Source organism: Bison bison, unplaced genomic scaffold (assembly GCF_000754665.1).
Source record: "Bison bison bison isolate TAMUID 2011002044 unplaced genomic scaffold, Bison_UMD1.0 scf7180017864490, whole genome shotgun sequence".
Classification (NCBI taxonomy): domain Eukaryota; kingdom Metazoa; phylum Chordata; class Mammalia; order Artiodactyla; family Bovidae; genus Bison; species Bison bison.
This window is the reverse complement of record NW_011495049.1, coordinates 6,566,623-6,589,917: the sequence shown is the minus strand read 5'-3', so window position 1 is coordinate 6,589,917 and position 23,295 is coordinate 6,566,623. Positions and strand designations below refer to the sequence as shown.

Below are 23,295 nucleotides of genomic sequence, written 5' to 3'. Positions count from 1 at the left end.
CTGAAAGATAATGCTGTGAAAGTGCTGCACTCAATATGCCAGCAAATTTGGAAAACTCAGCAGTGGCCACAGGACTGGAAAAAGTCAGTTTTCATTCTAACCCCAAAGAAATCCAACGCCGAAGAATGCTTAAACTACCACACAACTGCACTCATTTCACACACTAGCAAAGTAATGCTCAAAATACTCCAAGCCAGTCTTCAACAGTACATGAACTGCGAACCTCCAGATGTTCAAGGTGGTTTTAGAAAAGGCAGAGGAACCAGAGATCAAATGGCCAACATCCGCTGGATCATCAAAAAAGCAGGAGAGTTCCAAAAAAACATCTATTTCTGCTTTATTGACTATGCCAAAGCCTTTGACTGTGTGGATCACAACAAACTGTGGAAAATTCTGAAAGAGATGGGAATACCAGACCACCCAACCTGCCTCCTGGGAAATCTGTATGCAGGTCAAGAAGCAACAGTTAGAACTGGACATGGAACAACAGACTGGTTCCAAATAGGGAAAGGAGTACATCAAGGCTGTATATTGTCACCATGCTTATTTAACTTATATGCAGAGTACATCATGCAAAATGCTGGGCTGGATGAAGCACAAGCTGGAAGCAAGATTGCCGGGAGAAATATCAATAACCTCAGATACGCAGATGACACCATCCTTACGGCAGAAAGTGAAGAGGAACTAAAGAGCCTCTTGATGAAAGTGAAAGAGGAGAGTGAAAAAGTTGGCTTAAAGCTCAACATTGAGAAAACTAAGATCATGGCATCTCATCCCATCACTTCATGGCAAATAGATGGGAAAACAATAGAAACAGTGACAGACTTTATTTTTGGGAGCTCCAAAATCACTGCAGACGGTAACTGCAGCCATTAAATTAAAAGATGCTTGCTCCTTGGAAGAAAAGTTATGACCAACCTAGACAGCATACTAAAAAGCAGAGACATTACTTTGCCGACAAATGTCCGTCTAGTCAAAGCTATGATTTTTCCAGTAGTCATGTATGGATGCAAGAGCTGGAATATAAAGAAAGTTGAGCACCGAAGAATTGATGCTTTTGAACTGTGGTGTTGGAGAAGACTCTTGAAAGTCCCTCGGACAGCAAGGAGATCCAACCAGTCCATCCTAAAGGAAATCAGTCCTGAATATTCATTGGGAGAACTGATGCTGAAGTTGAAATTCCAATACTTTGGCCACCTAATGCGAAGAATTGATTCTTTTGAAAAGACCCTGATGCTGGGAAAGACTGATGGTGGGAGGAGAAGGGGATGACAGAGGATGAGATGGTTGGATGGCGTCACAGACTCAATGGACATGAGTTTGAGTAGGCTCCGGGAGTTGGTGATGGACAGGGAGGCCTGGCATGCTGCAGTCCAAGGAGTCGCAAAGAGTCAGACACGACTGAGCAACTGAACTGAGTAAAAATCTTTAAACTATTACTTCAAAAATCACTGCATGTGAAACTGCAAAATTTATTCATATAATTTTTGACTAAAAAAATCAATATCCAATACTGCTTATTTTTTTACAGTTGTCAATCAAAATTTAACCTGACAATGAAATTAATTATTCAGAAATCCTGCTTACCAATTAGGCAAAGAAAAATAAATCGTTACTTACAAAATGCTAACTTGACATTCACAAGTAGATTAGCATTTAAGACAAATGTAACAGGACAAGAACCTTCGCCTTCAAGAAGCAAAATGATCTGTTCATGAGATGGGTGTTTTTCTACTACAGGCACTAAAACATGAAAACAACATATTAATTAGAATAAAGACGTCTCCTGTTAAATATGCCTATCACAAAAAAGCCACATTTATAAATCCACCAATGACTTGATCCCAGTTAAAAAGCAAAAACACATCTCATGAAATCAATCAACAACCAGACAACTGTTATATACTACTAATTTTTACTTTTCAATTTATGTGAATATATTAATATTAGAATACATATAAATTCTGATCAATTATATTATATGTATATATAGTCTATGCACAAACATGTTGATTAAATTTCAGCAGCTTTAAGCTTTTAAGACAGTTTTCTAAAGTGGATTCCAATCTGCCAGCCACTCCAATTACAAATTCTAGAATTTGCAACTATAAAAGTAGTCTAGACCCAAATTGTATATACTGCTTGCTGTGATATGCCTTAGGTCAGTGATAAGTGGCTAAGAAAGAACTTGACAATCAACAGGAAAATATACCAATGGCATGCAAAGAACAGGGCTTACAGTATTTTTTTGCCACCATCACTAGGATCATGAAATAGCTCCTACTTACAGAACAGAGATCCTAGGCTTCATGCTCCTATACTATGAGGCACAGAACGTAATCATTTCACGTGGGATGCAGCATAAGGCCTGGAGTTACATGGATGTATTCTTAGGGAACTATTCCAAGGTGGCAGATAGCCACAGAATCTCCTTAGAAAGGTCCTTGGAGACCACCTAAATTATCTTCTTTTACAAAGGAAGCTGAGGCCCAAAAGATTAAATTATACTTCAAGTCATAGGTATATCATGTAGCAGATGAGGAACTAAAATTTCTATTTCTGTCATCCAATCCAATATTCTTTTCTTTAGGTACTATGCATCTTAAAAAAAAAATGATATGGAGTCAAAACTAATAAAAGACTTAAAGCCTATGAATTTCTCTGTTGTACCGGACTTTAAATTAGGGACCCAGATACATGAATCACATTCAAATCAACTCAAGAGGTCAGATATTTTTAGAATTGTTTGTATACAGTAAGACTTTTTGCAAACTAGTGTTCCATGCCATCATACATATTTCAACCACAGTAAGTTTAAAAAAATACATTTCATATATCAGAGACAAAATTCATCAATATATTCTTCTTTAAAAAAAAAAAAACAACAAAACTCCTTTTTAAATTTAAATAACTGCTATCCTACCTGATCCCTTTTCTCCAGATGTAACCAGAAGAGGGGGCAAGCTGTCCTCATCATCAGGTAGAAGACTCATCTTATTGCAAACATTATCAATACTACACAACAACCTGTAGTCTGAAGTACTAGCAACAGGTAAACTGCTGTTAACCAAGACATCAGTAGGACCTGATGGTTCCTCAGTTTCTGCAAAAACATCATCATCTAGTGTAAAAGAAGCAGATGTAGGCAACCCCTCAGTTCCTGTGTTTGTAGGCAATTTTTCCACAGGTGGAACCTGAGAAGTAGGACTTTGAATTATCTCATTTCTTGTATCTTCTGTCTCACTGTTTGGTTTTTCCACTGGAGTAGAATGGGCATGATCCACTGTGTTTACCATCTGTGAAATATGGAGGAAAAAGCCCAAATCAGTTCAGGGTCTCTGCTCAAATGTGAAATATTGATTGTAGACAGTCAAAGATATCTTTTGAAAAAGAATAAATAAAATCAAAATGGGCTCAGAAATTCTTTAGAAGCCAAATTTCCCAAAAAAACAGTACCATCTTGCTTCTAAATTCAAGAACACAGGTTTAGCTTTACTATATGCTCAGGTAAGTATGACTTTAATTTTATAGACTGGAAAAAGGAGGCAAGGACAACTTCAGGATCCTATTCCATACCACAAAGTGAGCATGTTTATTAGTTCAACCCAAGGCACTCCTCCTCCTAATAGACAAAAAAGCCTGGCTGGGAGGTGGCAAGGGAGAGGAAAAGGGGAGAAGGCAGAGAGGGAGAGTGGTTAGGAAGCAAAATGGTAGATATACTCCACAACAGTAGCTGTCTGGAATAAACTATACATCAAATCTGCTTCAATTAAGCCCCCCTCCCCCCTTTTTTTAAGACTGGCCAAACCTGAGTCAATAGAGAACTGTTTATGAACTCAAGTAATACTAGCCTCTGTAAAAATTCCATTTTGTTAAAATACTGATTGAGGGTAGGTGCTAGCTAAGGAACATACTTTTGGTAATTACGGCTCCTTGTAAAACCTAGCTCATGAACTCTTACTGACAAACAACATAAGTTTATATAGTATGGAAACTTGAAGAGAGGATACATGTGCATCTTGTCTAATGTATGTACCCTGGATAAACCAGGTAACTGGCTCAGAGGAGATGCTCAATAAATCTGTTTAATGAATAAATAAGATTTCTACTTCATATGTCCATACTTACTTTTTAAAGTATATTACTATTTTACAATTAAGAGTTCTTAGTGGGTTTGGATTCTGTCTTCTATTTAACACCTAGTACATCTGTATAAATATAAACATATATACTACCATCAGATACTTCACTGAATGTTTGAAAATCATTAAACAAATTAGTCTAAATTGCCTTACTAAATCTCAGTTCTATTTCCCCATACTAGGGGTTCTCAAAATGTGGTCCAGGGATCTCAACACCCTTTCAGGAAGTCAGTGAGGTCTCAGGATTTTCTTCATTTAACTAAAACAACATATCACAACAGACTGAATTTAGAAGTAGATGTAAGAATCTATCTTCTATTAAGCCAGATGTTAAAGAAATTCACACAAAATATAAAACAATGTTATTCCTCTCACTAAACTTTTATTTTGAAAACTTTTCATAAAAATATTATTTCTATTAATGAGTTTATTTTTAATTTAAAATTTTTGTCAGTTTTAATTCAGTAATTATCAATAAACATAACCCACATAACCTGCAGTTCTTTTGAGTTCTCAATAATTTTTAGGAGCATAAAGGGGTCCTGAGATAAAAAAAAAAATTTAAGAATCACTGCCTTAAACTGACATTAAAAAATAAAATCTAAAATATATTCACTACATCATATGTTTCTCATTTAATGAAGCTCAAAGCCTTTTTTAAAAAGTACTCTAGTAATCAGGGGCTTCCCTGGTGCCTCAGTGGTAAAATATCCGTTTACCAACGCAGGAGGTGCAGGTTCAACCCCAGGGTCAGGCACATCCCCTGGAGAAGGAAATGGCAACCCACTCCAGTATTCTTGCTTGGGAAATCCCATGGACTGAGGAATCTGGCAGGCCATAGTCTGCGGGGTCGCCAAAGAGTCAGATATGACTTAGCAACTAAACGACTCTAAGAATCATGCAAGGAATTACCTATAAAATAAAATTTTACTAAATTAACAAGTCATTCTTTAGATTCCTTACCAACGGCATATCAGGTAAGAGAGGACTAAAGTCTTCAGAACATCTTTTACTTCCAGATGATAATTTTGTTGTATCTGCAACTTCACCATTGGGCAATATACCATCTGCAAACCATACTCTCTTCTGTTCTTTGGAGCATAATCCTAGAATCAGTTTAAAAAAGTAAAGCATTTTAATTTGATATTGCAATGATTTAATATTAAATAGGTCAGGAAAAGTTTTCAAAAGCTTTTTCTAACTATTGGCAAGCCCTGCATTTCAGGGTTTCAAGGCCTACAGAAATGGCTTTTTGTGATTCATCTACCCAGAATAGTTTTTTTCCTAATTCCCACAAAGGCAGGGCTGGCCCTAGGAATCCCGAAGTCAGAAAGAGTATTCAGGAGACGTTATACCTTAAGGACATCAGATGCAGATTTAAAGCCTATATCATTAAGGCTAACTTTGTGAGTATGGAGACCAAATGAAATTTAGGGACTAAGACACAGGGAGGGAAAATGGAATAGATCAGAGCATGGTAGATAAGCAAAGGGAAAAAAGTATTAAGAACAGAAGAAAGAAGCATAAAAAATCTAAAAAAAGAAATGGGATCACTTGTGCATCAGAGGTCAATTTCTACTTCTAACAGAAGCACATGTTTTGTTCTTATAATGTTGGATATTTACATTTTTTAATACAATTAATTTACATTTCTTAATAGTAATTAATATTTTTCTCTCAGATTTGGAGGAAATAACTAGATGTCAGCATAAATATCTGTTTTCTTTTGTTAAAAAGCATCTATGGAGGAAGGTTATGAAAATTCCTACCAGATTTTAGAACATATAAACATCAAAAGGACCAACTTTCCATATCATAATACAAATAACACCGAAAAAACTGGACTCATATATAATTTCTGCAACATGGGTGGATATATTTTAAAAGGTATCTTTCTTATATTTGCAATGCTTCATAATTTAATAATTTTAAAGTCAATATAAGAAAATATATAAATATTTTAAAAAGTGGACTCATCATCTTTAGAGTTATAATAACCATACATGCTGAACCTCATTATTTAAGTTACAGTGATAAATAGAAAATAGCTATTAAGTGAGAGAGAAGTGAAACTCAAAATAGTTGACAGAAGTACTTGAATATGTCTGACAATCAGTTATCTTCTAGCATGTTACAGACTAATAGTTTATGTTAAAAAAAATATACACAGTACTGAATAGCACAGGGAACTACACTCAGTATTTTATAATAACCTATAAGGGAAAGAATCTGCAACAGAATATATATACATATGTAACCGAATCACTGCACCATACACCTGAAACTAACACAACACTGTAAATCAGCTATACTTTAATTTGAAAATTAAATGAAGGTCTATACAGGTTTTACTCAAGATCCTACAACCTACTACAATAGGTTGTAAAAAAGAACAGAGTGCCCAAAGGTTTTTAAATCTTTAAAAGTTTTTTAGAAGATATAAGAAACATTTTTTATTGTAGTGAAATACACATTTAAAAATAGATTTTTAAGGAAAGGGAGACATGCCAATTATTCACCTATTGTCTTTCAAATCCAAGCCCACCCTTCTATATGGTGTTCTGTGATACTCTTTGGACATCTGAAAGGTGCAATTCCCAGCCCCCCCGTGCTAGTTGGTTCTGGTCACAGGTACTAATGACAGGCACTGGTTGAAGACTGAAAGGTGGGAAGAGAAGGAATTCTTTCTGTTTCTAGTTTCTGCCAGGATCTCTGCAGCAGCACCACCACCAGATATACCTAACATGTCCCGTGAATTTCAGTACTCCTTACATCAATCAATTAATCAAGCTGGGAACACTCCTTCAGTTATCTTAACACCAATCCTATGAGGCTCCTCAGTGGCCCCAGCATTTGCCACTTGGTGTTCCTCTAGAAGCAACAGCACCAGCCTCATGATGTGGTACCCTAATCCATGAGCACCACATCTGAGAACCAAGCATCTCCTGGTATTCCTGTACTAAGTTCTAGTAACACTGACTCTCCCCTTTCATTCTCCCAACCCTAGGGATAGCAGCTGCTTTCTGCACTTACTAATCTCTGAGTCACTTGTTCAGTCACTCAGTTGTGTCTGACGTTTTGAGACCCCATGGACTGCAGCACACCAGGCCTCCCTGTCCCTCACTATCTCCATGAGTTTGCCCAAACTCATGTCCATTGAGTCTGTGATGCCATCCAACCATCTCATCCTCTGTCGTCCCTTTCTCCTCCCGCCTTCAATCCCTCCCAGTATCAGGGTCTTTTCCAATGAGTTGGCTCTTCACATCAGGTGGCCAAAGTATTGGAGTTTCAGCTTCAGCATCAGTCCTTCCAATGAATATTCAGGACTGATTTCCTTTAGGATTGACCGGTTTGATCTGCTTGCAGTTCAAGGGACTCTCAAGAGTCTTCTCCAACACCACAGTTCCAAAGCATCAGTTCTTCGGTGCTCAGCTTTCTTTATGGTCCAACTCTCACATCCATACATGACTATTGGAAAAACCACAGCTTTGACCAGACGGATCTCTGTTGGCAAAGCAATGTCTCTGCTTTTTAATACGTTGTCTAGGTTTGTCACAGCTTTTCTTCCACCCTTGAGCGTCACTTGAGCATGCCCTTTTTGTTCTTCTACCCTTCTAACATACATACCCTTCTAACCAGTCCCCTGTATTAAGTTCCTTCTGGCAGCTAGTCTAAGGTTCTCTGTTCTCACTAGATTCCTGAATACTAGAAAACTTCTATTTTAATAATTTATCTTTAATATTAGACAGAATTTTCTTCTAGTTACCTTCAACACTTGGTTGTTTAAGTGCTGAGATTGGTAAAGTTGTAGGTGAAGGTATACTTGATGTTTGAGTCTCCTGAAGAGGCTGGACGGTGGCACACTCATCAGAATGATTAGATTTAAGATTAGAACCAGTTGGACTCATCATCCTTTCAAATGCCTGAGCTATAAAGGGAAAAAAATTCATCTCAGATGTTTTTAAACTTCAAAGTAAGTTATGATAAATATTCTATTTTTCAAGTTGTAAGGAGAAAGAAATCAAATGGCTAAACGAGAAGTGGCACGTGGGAAAGATAACATTCTTACTTCCTTATTTTAGTTGGCAGCATTCTACTTCAGTATAAGCTACCAATTAGTTAATTCAATATAATTTTGGCTTATGTTTGGTATCTACTAAAGAAAATCATTGTTATTTAATATGACCATCTGTTTTTGCCGTTGCACCCTTAGAATCTATTTCCAGTATAGTTCCTAGTGATTCTTTTAAGACATAAATCCTTATCGTATCATTCTTCTGCTTAAAATCCTTAGTGGCTTCCCTACTAAAATGAAATTTTAAGTTGTTACAGTGGCCCACAAGACCCCGTCTTAGTCTGCTGCTGCTAAGTCGCTTCAGTCATGTTCGACTCTGTGCAACCCACAGACAACCCATAGACAGCAGCCCACCAGACTTCCCCGCCCCTGGGATTCTCCAGGCAAGAAAGAACACTGGAGTGGGTTGCCATTTCCTTCTCCTAAGAAGGAAAATGTCTTTGTCTACATTTCTATAAATCCCGCCTCTGCTTTCCTAGTCAGCTGATATCATTTCTCACTAAAATCCTACTTACTCATCATGATACAGCCACTGAGGCCTCCTTGTTCTTCAACAGTGAAGCAAGCACTCTTCTAGGTTAGGGTCTTTGCTGTTACTGTTCTCTCTGCCTGGCATGTTCTTCCATATAGCTTTATTCTCTTATCTCCTTCAAGTCTCTGCTTAACATACCATAGTATCATAAGCCCTTATTCTTACCACCTTTTAAAATAACCACCTCTTGCCCCCAAATCTGTTACCATCTATCCCTCTTACACTTTTATTTTTATTTAGAATACTATCACCATCTGATATTCTCTTTGCTATCCTATCCATCACTCCCCACATTCATAAGCTCTATGAGATCAAAACGTCCCATGTTTTGTTTTCAGCTGGACCTCTAAAGCACTGAACAGTGCCTGAGCACTGCTGAATGATGTTTCACCCACACAACATGGAACAGCACTCACAGCTCTCCCGTAAGCATTTCTCCAAACTGATCTGCTACAAATGCTGCCACTGCTACAGTAACCGTCTTCAAGCACCACTAAATTAGCACCCTCATGCAATGACTTCCTCTAACCGAACAAAATCCAAACGCAATACCCAGAGTTTCAAAGTAATTTCCAACCTGCCCTAAGTTTATGTAATGGCACTCACATGCATGCTTCTTTAAAACTTACAGTTTTAGCACAACTTCCTCATTATCCAGTCTATAACGAAACTATCTTTTCTTTTTCCTGGAATTTGTTCTAAAAGAGTCCTCGAGCCATTTTTCTATTAGTAACATTATTTTAAATGATCATGTCTACTATTTTCAACCCTAACATTGGTGTTAAAGTAACTTATTTATGTTTTCTTGTGGTGTATAAATTAATGATAAACAGAGCTACAAATGAAATTACATGTTATATCAAAACAGAATAAAACAGATATCTAAATAAATCCATTCGAAATATTTTCTTTAATAAACTAATGCTTGATCTCAGTTTCCTAGTTGGTTTCTTTAATGACCGTATCTTCTCTCCTGGATCCTCAGAGTCAGAGTATGTTCTAATGTTCACCTAAAAATCTGACTTGTCAACTCGAAGAATGTTTCAAATCTTCATGGCTGCTTTATTTTTAACCGAGGAGAGATAATTATGTTGGAGCTTGCTCTAAGATTTCTTAATTCTGGCGATTGCTTGGCTAACAGTACCAGCAGCAGTCTTAAAGGCTACTGAAATGGCATAAGCAAAAGATTTAAGTACTTAAATTCTTCATAAAGACTGGTGGTATTGTGGAAATATTAAAAGATTTACACTCTATTATCTTCCAGAGCAGAGGTCAACAGCAGGGAGTAAAGCAGCTTACCTCAGGCTAACAGACTCACATCAGAGCTTTTTGAAGAATTGCTGAAAAAATTTATCTTCATTCAAAAGAGAAAAACAAATTATTATCAGGTATTTATTCTCCTGGCTAACAGGAAGCAGTACCTGAGCTAGTGCACAGGTCTGGTCTTTTTTTTTGCTGGGAATTAAACTGTCAACAAATCTTTAAAAATGCCAAGAAGTACTTACTCAAAAGAACAAACGTGTATTTGAAGAAAAAAACAAACATACATATATATAGACACATACACAACTGTGAGAACTAAAGTAAGACCACCAAGATTTTTGCTGATAATAATAGTAAACTAGCTAAACATACAAACAAAATTATAAAACTGAGAAAGGAGAGAAATATGTAAAAGATGAAACTGTATAAGTAGTGTAACAGTCCTATGAATTTATATAAAAATTATAAATATTACTACCTTATCTTTCATTCCCACGGTAGGTTGTAATTTTCCATAAGGTGGGAACTATTATCTTGCCTTATGCTATTAATATATAAGACTGGGTAATATTTACTGGTAGGTATTCTATAAATGTTCAGATTAAGATGATGAGGACGACAATGATGGTGACAAAAACAAACAGGCGGATGAAATGCAGCATTTAGGGACCTGGTACCTGTTAAAAGTTAATGAACTGCCATCCCAGAAACTGAATGCTTCCTTTCCAGACTGGTAGTAATAATTGTGAGAGTGGAACAAAAAGAAGAGAAACCAAGCCTTGGGATGTCCCACCTAAGCCAGATAAGTCAACACTAGGTCCTCGCCTTAAGAAAATAAAGAAGTTTATCTTTGTCACAATCTAGTTGTTTTTAAGATATATTCAATTACTGGAAGAAGAAATGTCAGGTTCATACTCACCTTTACTAATAGTCTCATAGCAGACTACACATACTCTTGCCTCCTTCTCTAGATACTGCAATTTACACTTCCTATTACAACAGACACCGCAAAATACCTGAAGAGAATAAAATATCAAATTTGATTTTGTTTCAAGCATGGTTATACCTACTGGAGGCAAACACCATTTTTCTGATTACATGACAATCTTTCTAATCATCATAATCATAGGTAATTATTAAAATGATTCTTTTTATTTTTATTGTTTTACTTAAATGAGGTTTCTACAATTTAAAATTATGTTATTGACGAGAATTCCTTTAAATCAATTACGCTAATTAGAAGAGAAAAAAACTTTCTTAATAAGTTCACAATTTTAAAACCTTTCTGTCATCCTTTACAACCCCACTTTTTTTTTTTTAAACTTTTTGGCTGTGCTGCATTACATGTGAGATCTTTGAATCCCAATCAGGGATCAAACCCAAACTCCATGCAGTGGAAGTACAGTCTTAACCACTGGACTGTCAGGGAAGTCTCCTTCCTTTACAACTTTTAAAAGTAGAATGTTATTCAAAAGAGAAACAGACTCAGATTTATAGAGAACAAACTAGTGGCTACCACTGGGGAAAGTGGGGAAGGGCAAGACAGGGGTAGAGGATTAAAAGGCATAAACTAACAAGTGTAAAATAAACTACTAGGATATGTTGTACAGCACAGGGAATATAGCCAGTATTTTATAATAACTACAAATGGAGTATTATCTTTAAAAATTGGGAATCACTATGTTGTATACTTGAAACTTTCATAATATTGTAAAACTATACTCAATTAAAAACAAACAAACAACACAGACAGAGGGCTTCCCTGGTGGAGAAGGAAATGGCAGCCCACTCCAGTGTTCTCGCCTGGAGAATCCTAGGCACAGAGGAGCCTGGTGGGCTGCCATCTATGGGGTCGCACAGGGTCGGATGCAACTGAAGCGACTTAGCAGCAGCTGGTTTACATTTGGAGAAGGGAATGGCAGTCCACTCCAGTATTCTTGCCTGGAGAATTCCACAGACAGAAAAGCCTGGGGGGCTACAGTCCATGGAGTCGCAAACAGTCGGACAGGACTGAGCGACTAACACACACACACACACACACACACACACACACACACTGGTGGCTCAGTGGTCAAGAACCTGTTGGCCAATGCAGGAGACACAGGCATCCCTGATCCAGGAGGGTCCCACACGCTGCAGAGCAACTAAGCCCGTGTGCCACAACTCTTAAGCCTGTGCTCTAGAGCCTGGGAGTCGAAACTACTGAGCCCATGGGCTCAGTCGCAACTACTGAAGCCTGAGCACCCTGGAGCCCTTAAGCCGCAACAAGAGAAATCACTGCAGTGAGAAGCCCGCACGCTGCAACTAAAGAGTAGCCCCTACTTGCAGCAACTAAAGAAAAGCTGAAAATGCTGGGGAAAAATGCAACGTTATTTCTATAGGCAAGCCTTAGAATTCACAGACAAGACAGAACACAAATGAAGTCATCTTCAACGTTCTGAACCTCATGCAAGTCAATCTGCTTTTTTTCTCAGTGTTTACCTCAGGTATCAAGCGTAAGACTAGCTTGCATAGTAGTCCTGGAATTAAGTATTCAAGGATAAACTGGAATTAAACTGAATTCCATGCATCTGATGTGTTAATGTCAGGGAGAAAATGACACATATTGTTAGATTTCACAAAAATTAGTGTTCCTCATTTCCCAGTATGTAATACCCATGACTGTGTGATATTTATTCAAACCTCAAGCAATCTATAAAAATGGCAGGGCTTTATATATTTCCACATAAATGAAAAACAATGATTTTAAATTAACTGAATCTTGTAATCATCTATTAATCAGTTCTTCTGTCACATAACATTTCATTTAAAATGCCTCAAAAGAATAAAAGACAAACATTTTCATAGCTTACTTTTCCGCATGCTCGGCAATGATGTCTCCGTTTCGTAAAAGTAAATTTGACTTGGCAGTTCATACAGTTTGGAGCTTCTGAATCAGGAACCCAAGTAGGTTGTTTCTGGCCCAAAACAAGGCCATCTTTGCAAGTGTTTGTAGGAAGAGATTCTTCATTTGCAGTTACAAAACTAGACCCACCTTCAAAATTACTTTCTATATCAATGTAATTAGAATCGAAGCTAACCTGAGGATCAGTCACAGAATCTGTAGTACAGGTGGTTGCGACAATGGTGTTTGCTGTCCTAGGTTTACTTTCAGGCATATTTGGAACATCGAGTTTATTTGGTTCCTTTGAACTCCTTGTTCTTGATGGAACACTAAACAATTGCTTAGGCCTGGCCCCTCCAACATGCACAGATTGACTGTTACTATCAGAGGTTGATAATTCATTTGTAATCTCAGACTTACTGCTAGATAACCCTTGTTCAACTGTAACTGTACTTTTTTCGCTTAAAGAAAGGCTACCATTTTCAGCTGTATTTTGTTTATCAATTGTTTCACAAATCATATTAATACCAGGACTTTCCCTAGTAGCTCCTGCTTCAGCATCAAAATATATATTATCAATATTTCCATCATCTAGGCCTTTCATATCTATCTGATTCATTTGAGGTTTTGCATCATTTATATTTTCTTCAAATGATTTTATGTTACTCGTCTGAAGATACTGTTCAGTGAGAAAGGCATCAAGTTCAGCATCACTAATTGGTGCGCCACTTTTCATGCCTTCATCAATGTTAAAGTAATCTAAGTCTTGTCCATCAATATCATTGCTTGAAAAAGTGAGACCTTCACAATGATCAGGAGATTCTGGGGCACTAGCACCAGAAAGCTCTATTTGAGATTCTGCAGCTGTATAAGAACTGCTGTTATCAACGTAATCCATAGATTCAACTCTAATTACCTTCTGGTGAGAATCTACCTTTCTATCTCCCATCTTTTCAGTTAATGGCTGATGAAGTATGTTTTTACATTTATCCTGTTTCAAAAGATCAGTCTCCTTAAAAGATTCCCCACCTGAAGTAACTTTCTTCTGTATTTCTTCATGTACAGTCACTGCATCCTGTACATTATCTTTATTTTCATTCTGGGGTAAAAAATCACCATGACCTTTACTGTCAATTAAAGATCCACACAAAGACCCAGGTACTGGAAGACAGGACAATGAGGAGTATGTATTTTCACTTGAAACATGTAAAGCTGAAGCAGAATCTTGGATTACATCTTTATTATCATTAAGATCTACATTTCTTGAGTCTTCTTTTGCAGATTCTTTTATAAATACAGCAGTCCTATCTTCCTCAAAGGAAAAGTCAGGTAACTTGGAATTTTCATCTCTTAAATTTGGATCATTTAAGCATAAACCTCCATCTTTTGGAAGACTGCAAGACAAAGCACTTGTGCTGCCTCCTTCTTTTAAGCATTCTGTGGCAGCTTTAACTAGCACCTCTTCCTCCTCTTTTACCAAACAGCCAACAGCTTTTACTAATTCACATGGCTGGTTCTTGTGCTGTGGGTGGTCTTTGGCATCAAACGCTTTGGAACTTTGTTGAGTCAAAGCAGATGGCATGTTAAAATCAGCAACTGGTTCTGACTGATTAGAGATCTTTTTATCCTCTAAATTTTCTTTTTCATTGTAATTACATGAATCTGAAAGTGCTGTATCTACTTTTACACCAAATTCTGTAGTTCCACTGATTCCTCTGTTTTGTAATTCCAAGCTGACATCGTTCTGTTCCTCTCTGACTGCATTATTACCATGGTCTGCTGAAGACACACAGAAAGTTTCCGACACTGAAGATAAATCCAGTCCAGTCAAGGAATCTGCACTAGACTTCAAATCATCTGGCAATAATTTTTTAATATCTTCTTCACTATTAGCTACATGAACTAAATTACCCATGTCACTTATCAGATCACAGACAGGTTTACTACACCGTCCCATATACAGAGGCTGGATTTCATCTGAAGTGCTGCCATCCACAGAGGAAAGGAGATCAAGCCCTGTTACATTTTTTTCATTTTGTAAAGAAGTTAGTCCCCCAAGTCCTTTTTCACTCAGGGCAATCTGATTTGTCTCATAACCTGTTTCTGATGAGACACAACAATTAATGCACTGCTGATCCTTTGGTAGCAATGAAGTTACTTGTGAGGCAGTCAACTCTGAAGAGACTGAATAGTGCTTAGAATCGTATGCCTTTTGTGCATCTTGGAGATAATCTTGTTCATCTAATTAAAACAGGAACACACTGTTAGTGATGAGACCCAAATCAAAATTATTACAAAGATATTATGGTTTCTACAACTTCTAAGCTTGTTTTTTTAGACCAGAGATAGATTACTCTCTTGCAGAATGGTAATAATTCCAGGATTATTTTTATTTGGATTTAAACTATTTGGGGTTTTTACCTTTATTTATGTAGATGTCATAATATGATAGAAACTCTACTTAAAGTAACTCTGTTGCACTATAAAAACCAGACTAAGGAAGAGCTGAAAAACAATCTAACTTCTTTGTGCTGTGCACCAGTTTCCCTGTCTTCATCCTAAGATGTGGAAAACACTGTCTTTCATAGTAATGAAATACCAATTTTATGAAGAACTCACAAGTTGCTTTTAGCTGGTTCATATGCTGGTTTTAAAGGTCTTTTTTTTACCTAAATTTATATCTGGAAAGAAACTTTTAGTTTTCTTATTTCTATGTCTGGCTATTGGTTCTATTCAGTATAAGAATATACTAATTCATTATACAGAGATACGTGAATGTTTTACTGAAGATAACCATGTGACCAAAATTGAAACCGTATTTGCTAAGAGTACTAATTACTGACATTTTAAAATTACATTAATGGTACAAACCTGGATTCTGTTCAAAATCATCGAGAAGTCTGTCCAAGTCACTGACTGCTGCTTTAAAGTAACTGTCCATTCTACTTGTAGACTTATTCAGAATTTAATTCTTGTGTGGCTAAAAAATACAAAGTATGATAGTTCCTTTAATTCATTATATTCCTTTAATTCCATGTATTGCATGCCAAGAAACACAGTCAGGGAACAGACACAAATAAAATTTAAGAGTATTGCTTTGAAGAATCTGTGATATATCTGGGGAAATTCCTCTATACATACAAAAATGACATGAAAACAAACTCTTTAGCAATATAACATGTATATATAAACTACTGTCAAATTTAAAACACTCATCTAAATAACTCATGGGTCCAAGAATTCATAGTTGAAAACTAAAAACAGTTTAAGTACCATGTATCAAATAATATAAAATATACTACATATAAATAATACTGCATGTAAAAACTTGTGAGAATCAGTAAAAGTGGCACTTCAACAGATATGTAGAGACTTAGATGCTTAAACTAGGAAAGAAAGAATGGAAACAAGCTAAGAGCAGAAATTAAAGAAACAGAAAATAAGCATACAAGAGAGGTACAAGAAAGCTAAAATTAACTTTATGAATAGTGTAGATGAACCTTTGATTTGTGGCAGGAACTCCACCAAATAAGCCTAAGAGACCTTAAAGGAATCTATCAATGACTAATGGGACAATATAAAAGAACACAGGGGCTAAGCTAAACGCGATCCCACTGGCTTAAATGGGACAAAGTGAAAGTGAAGTCGCCCAGTCGTGTCCAACTCTTTGCAACCCCGTGGACTGTAGCCTACCAGGCTCCTCCGTCCACAGGATTCTCCAGGCGAGAGTACTGGAGTGGGTAGCCATTTCCTTATCCAGGGGAATCTTCCCAACCCAGGGATCGAACCCAGGTCTCCCGCATTGCAGGCAGACGCTTTAACCTCTGAGCCACCACGGAAGCCCTAAATGGGACTAGTGAACATCAAATAAATGAGGCCTGACCACAAATCAAATGGATTAAAACACACACACACACCAAGAGAGCATAATGATACTAAAAACAGAAACAAAAAACACCACTCATTAGAGGATTGCTAGGGCAGTAACTCATTACTCTGAAAATTGATATATTAAGAGAAAAGAACTAAGAATTTATTTTGCCCTTTATTTACAAAACGTACTTTAGGATAACAAAATAGCTGCTAAGGAAGAGTTCTTTAGATAAGAATTCCAGTTGATAAATGCAGAAGGATATTAACATTTAAAAAATCATCTCTTCACAGTCCCTAATGCAATAAAGGGACTAGGCAATGGCTATCAATGGATGTTAAAACTGTTGGATGAAAGGCTGGTGGGAAACTTTATAACGTGGGATCAGGCCAATACATATGAATCCAGTGATCAATTTCACCATCAATAAATGTGAAAGAACCAAACATTATGTGCTTCATGTGGAAGACATAGAATCACATACAAAATATTCCTGCCTTAAAAAACAAAAACAGTAACTGACATCAAATCTAATCAAGCTTTTAGCACTAACTGCATGTTTACAGGAAATTCAAGCATAGAGGGACAAGTTAAACGACATCATAAGAAAGCAACTAAGACTAAGTGCAGAAGGGGGAACACTTCCAGCAATGTTCCTCAAACAGCTGATAGTGAATGACTTTTTAAGCTTCAGTCTGTTACAAACTGTTGCTTTTGTAATACAATACAAATTTTGCAATAATATACAAACAAAAAGATATATATTATTAAACACATGTGAATGGTGGCCTGAAGTACGGAAAAGGAGAGGGAAATGAAAGACAAAAGACAATAAACAAATGAGAGCGCTTTACTAGAGCCACCGATGATAGTCACCACAAACTGGGGACACGAAGCTCAAAAAAATGATACTTTAAAGACGTAATTAAAAAGGTTAGACAGAGCTTAATACAGAATCAAAGAACTGAAGACCTATCTGAAGAAATACCCTCAAATGCAGCCCAGAGAAATAGGGAAGAAGAACATATGAAAAAGAAGTTAACAAACATGGATGACAGAATGAGAATGGAGCCCTACAAGGAGACTAGAGAGCATGGAACAAGAATGCTTGTAAAGATAATGCCAGGAGTTCCAGAACTGATTAAAGACACAACAGATACAGGTAACCCATTACCAAGCAACATAAATACAGCTGACCCTTGAACCACATGGGTCAGAACTGCACAGTTCACTGACATGCAGATTTTTTTCGATAGTAAATACTGCAATACTGCACAATCAGGGTTGGTGGAACCATGGATATGGAAGAACCATGGGCACGGACGACTGACTGTAGTTATGGAAGAATTTGTGACAGCAGAGAAGGTCAGCATCCCTAACCCTCACATGGTTCAACAGACTGCAAAGAGGAATCCACAGTTACTCTATAGTGAAACTTTGAATCCTGAAGACAGAAGAGACAGAAAGAAAGGGTCATCTTCAAAGGAACAATTAATTATGCTAGCACAAGGTAAACTTCAGAACAATTCTCAATAACAATGGTATGTCATCCTAATTCATTTAACTGTATTACTTCTATTTCCATTTTTAAATTGTGGTTATACCATACATATACAAAAGTACATGAAAACACACAGACACCAAAAGAAATAAAAGGAACTTGGAGGAAGGGATAATATAGGAAGAAGAAAACATCAAAGAAACTTACATTCTCAGAAAAAAAGCAACACAACTATGAAACAGCAATAGGAAGCCATACATAAGGAAGATATGAAGAAAAAAGTAATCATGGAAATTGATAGCAGAAATCTAAAAATTCAAGTGAGGATTACGGGATGTAGTAAAAGCAGTGCTTCGAGGGGTTTTTAATAGTATTAAGTGCATATATTAAAAAAGGAGAATGATCTAAAAATCCATACGCTAAGCTTCCATCTTGGGAAATCAGAAAAAGAGCAATTTAAGGCCAAAGTAGGTAGCAGAAAAGATAAATAAAATACATTAGAGCAGAAATCAGTAAGTTAAAAACAGGAAAACAGTAAGAGAAATGAAGAAAATCACTGAAAACAAAAACTCTTTACAAAACTAAAGTTGATAAACTAGGCTAGTTTTAAAAAGAGAGAGATACAAATTACCAATATCAGAAATGAAAGAGGGGTCATAACTACTGATATCATGGACACTTAAAGAAAAATAACTCTATATCCCCAAACTTGATCATTTCAATGAAATGGATCAATTTCTTGAAAAACACAAACTACCAAAATTCACACAAGGAGAAACAGGATAACCTAAAGTCCTACATATATTAATGAAACTGAATTAATAATTAATAACCTTCCACAAAATAAGTCACCAAATCTAGATAGCTTCACTTGTGAATTTTACCAAACATTTAATGAAGAAATGATCCCAATTCTCCAAAGTCTCCTCCAGAAAACTGAGACCAGCATGACTCATAACACCAAACCATAAAGACATTACAGGAAAGGAAACTGCAGACCAATGTAGCTTATGAACACAGAAGTAAAAATCTACAAGGTATTACCAAACTGAACCCAACAATGCATGAACAGAATTATACACAACCACCAAATGGGATTTATCCAGGTATAAAGGTGGGTTCAACATCTGAAGATTAATCAATGTAATGTTCCACATCAACAGACTAAAGAAGAGTTATCAAACAATCACACTGACTGATGCAAAAGAAAAACCATTTGACAAAACCCAACACTCATGATAAAAACTCTCAGGAAATTATGATTAGAGGGGAACTTCTTCAGTTTGGTAAAGAATATCTACAAAATATCTATAGCTCCTTCCATGGACACACCAAAACTACTATTTATCTTTTAAATATTTATTTACTGTGGCTGCGCCAGGTCTCAGCTGCGGTATGCGGTTATCTTCATCTGTTGTGGCATGCAGGATCTCTTAGCTGTCGCAGGCAAACGTAGTTGCAGCATGCGGGATCTAGTTCCCTGACCAAGGATCAAACCCAGGCTCCCTGCTTTGGAAATGCAGAGTCTTAGCCACTGGACCACCAAGAAAGTCCCAAGATTACTATTTAAAGAGCAACCACTGATGAGAACTTGCAGAAAAAATCTTCTATAACCTAATATAAAGAAGAAACCACAACAAGATGGGAAGCAAAGGTGGAGACATGGTACAGCCAAGGCACATACCCCTGGGTGGGTGACCCATAAACAGCATAAATGATTGCAGAGGTTCTGCCCAAGGAATGAGAAGCCTGAGCCCCACAGCAAGTTTCCCAGCCTGGAGGTCCTGCAACAGGAGGACAAGCCCTCTAAACACTAGGCTCTGGCTTATACTCAGGAGAGCCAGAGGGCTGGTAGAAACTTAAGTGTTCACACAAAATCACACATGCTCTGAGATCCAGGGCAGAAGCAGTAATTTGAAAGGAGGCTGTTCAGACTCACTTGCTGATTTCAGGAGACAACTGGGACTTACCCTGGGGACACAGATGCTGGCACCAGTGATTTTGAGGAGCTCATTCTACCATGTGGACACTTGTGATGACAAGCATCCTTCTGGCTTATTAGCCACAAGATCTGGACCCAAGCAACAACAGGCCAGCATCAGGTCCAGGACATCCCAGACCTCAAAGCCACCCATGTCATGAAATAGCCCCACCTACCAGCAGGCCAACACCAGCCTCAGAACCCAGCTTCGCCCACTAATGGGCCAGTACTAGTTCTGGGCCAATCAGCTCATGACCGAGCCCTGTCCACCAGCAGCCCAGCATCAGGACTGGAACACCCCAGGCCATACAGCCAGCCATGCCAGGACCTGCCCCTGCCACCAGCAGCTGGCAGCCTTCACACTACTTAGAGCTTGGCAACCAAACCAAAGAAGAGGTCAGCTACACCTACCAGGATGCCCACAGCAGTCATCCCACCACAAAGGAAGGGCCCCTGCAGTCCACCCAGAGTGCACTCTCTAGAGCACATAGGTCTGGGGATGAGAGGGCAGTGGGTGCGGGACACCACAGGACATCTTCTACATAAGGTTTCACTAGTCCAAGATCAGGAAGTGTAACCAACCTACCAAATACAAAGAATAAGGCAACAGAGGAGTATGTCCCAAATGAAGGAATAAAAGAAAACCCCAGAAGAAGAACTAAGTGGAGATAAGCAACCCACTTGATAAAGAGTTCATGGTAATGATCATGAAAATGCTCAAAGCACTTGGTAAAAGAACAAATGAACACAGTGAGAAATTAGTTTCTAGCAAAGAATTAGAAAATATAAAGACCCAAACAGAGTTGAAGAATATAATAACTGAGAGAAAAAAATACACTGGAAGGAATCAGCAGTAGGATGATACAGAAGAACAGATCCGTGAACTGGAAGACAGAGTAGTAGAAATCACTCAAGCTGAACAGGAAAAAAAAAAATTAAGGAAAAAAAAAGACAACTTAAGAGACCTCTGAGATGACATTAAATGTACTAACTTTACATTAAAGGAGTTTCAGGAGAGAAAGGAGCAGAGAGAACATATTTGAAGACATAACAGCTGAAAACTTCCCAAACCCTGGGTTTGGTGATGACCAATGACATGAGAAGGCAATGGCACCCCACTCCAGTACTCTTGCCTGGAAAATCCCATGGATGGAGGAGCCTGGTGGGCTGCAGTCCATGGCGTCGCTAAGAGTCGGACACGACTGAGAGACTTCCCTTTCACTTTTCACTTTCATGCACTGGAGAAGGAAATGGCAACCCACTCCAGTGTTCTTGCCTGGAAAATCCCAGGGACGGGATTCTCCGTCCTGGAGAATACCTGGTGGGCTTCCGTCTATGGGGTCGCACAGAGTCGGACACGACTGAAGTGACTTAGCAGTAACAGTAATGACATGAGACATGAAAGAAAAATTGGTAAGTTGGACCTTATAAAGTTAAAAATATCTGCTCTGAAAAAGACACTGTTAAGAAAATGAGAAGACAAGCCACAGAGTGGATGACAAGAGTTGCAAAACACATAAGTGATAAAGGACTTGTATCTAAAATCCTCAAAAAACTCTTAAAATTCAATAATTATTGGGTTGGCCAAAAAGTTCGTTTGGATTTTTCCATAGCCTGAACTTTCTAGCTTCCCCAGTAGATAACAATCCAATTTAAAAACAGGCAAGAGTTCTGAACAAATATGTCTCCAAATAAGAAAGGAAATCAATCCTGAATATTCATTGGAAGGAATGATGCTGAAGCTCCAATACTTCAGCCACCTGATGCAAAGAGCCAACTCATTGGAAAAGACCCTGATAGTGGGAAAGACTGAGGGCAAGAGGAGAAGGAGGCAACATGGGGTAGATGGCATCACTAACTCAATGGACATAAGTATGAGCAAGCTCCGGGAGATGGTGAAAGACAAGCAGGCCTGGTGTGCTGCAGTCCATGGGGTCACAAAGAGTCAGACACAACTGAGTGACTGAACAACAACATAAAGCACAGGGAACTCTGCTCAATTCTCTGTAATAACCTAAATAGGAAAAGATTTTTAAAAAGAATGGATACATGTATATGTATAACTGAATCACTCTACCGTACAACCAAAATAAACACAATTATTGTTAATCAACTGTTCAGTTCAGTTCAGTCACTCAGTCGTGTCCGACTCTTTGCAACCCCATGAATCGCAGCACGCCAGGCCTCCCTGTCCATCACCATCTCCCAGAGTTCACTCAGACTCACGTCCATTCAGTCGGTGATGCCATCCAGCCATCTCATCCTCTGTCGTCCCCTTCTCCTCCTGTCCCCAATCCCTCCCAGCATCAGAGTCTTTTCCAATGAGTCAACTCTTCACATGAGGTGGCCAAAGTACTGGACTTTCAGCTTCAGCATCATTCCTTCCAAAGAACACACAGGGCTGATCTCCTTTGAAATGGACTGGTTGGATCTCCTTGCAGTTCCAGGGACTCTCAAGAGTCTTCTCCAACACCACAGTTCAAAAGCATCAATTCTTCGGTGCTCAGCTTTCTTCACAGTCCAACTCTCGCATCCATACATGACCACTGGAAAAACCATAGACTTGACTAGATGGACCTTTGTTGGTAAAGTGATGTCTCTGCTTTTCAATATGCTATCTAGGTTGGTCATAACTTTCCTTCCAAGGAGTAAGCATCTTTTAATTTCATGGCTGCAGACACCATCTGCAGTGATTTTGGAGCCCAAAAAAATAAAGTCTAACACTGTTTCCACTGTTTCCCCATCTATTTCCCAGATGCCATGATCTTCGTTTTCTGCATGTTGAGCTTTAAGCCAACTTTTTCACTCTCCTCTTTCATTTTCATCAAGAGGCTTTTTAGTTCTTCTTCACTTTCTGCATAAGGGTGGTATCATCTGCATATCTGAGGTTATTGATATTTCTCCCAGCAATCTTGATTCCAGCTTGTGCTTCTTCCAGCCCAGCGTTTCTCATGATGTACTCTGCATAGAAGTTAAATAAGCAGGGTGACATTATACAGCCTTGACGAACTCCTTTTCCTATTTGGAACCAGTCTGTTCCATGTCC

General features: G+C 38.0%; 1 protein-coding gene across 5 annotated transcripts in view; it reads right to left on the bottom strand.

The window, feature by feature from the left end:
* Positions 1 to 23,295, bottom strand: part of ZFYVE16 (zinc finger, FYVE domain containing 16) — a 51,784-nt gene that overhangs the window by 19,834 nt on the left and 8,655 nt on the right. For all 5 annotated transcript variants that reach the window (XM_010863360.1, XM_010863359.1, XM_010863357.1 and 2 more), the window contains 7 exons: positions 15,768 to 15,876; positions 12,865 to 15,137; positions 10,932 to 11,028; positions 7,909 to 8,070; positions 5,106 to 5,248; positions 2,924 to 3,296; positions 1,621 to 1,743 (listed from right to left, as the gene is read on the bottom strand). In XM_010863360.1, the coding sequence (XP_010861662.1) occupies positions 1,621 to 1,743; positions 2,924 to 3,296; positions 5,106 to 5,248; positions 7,909 to 8,070; positions 10,932 to 11,028; positions 12,865 to 15,137; positions 15,768 to 15,837 (3,241 nt within the window). In that variant the 5' untranslated portion in view covers positions 15,838 to 15,876. The remainder of the gene's footprint in view (positions 1 to 1,620; positions 1,744 to 2,923; positions 3,297 to 5,105; positions 5,249 to 7,908; positions 8,071 to 10,931; positions 11,029 to 12,864; positions 15,138 to 15,767; positions 15,877 to 23,295) is intronic.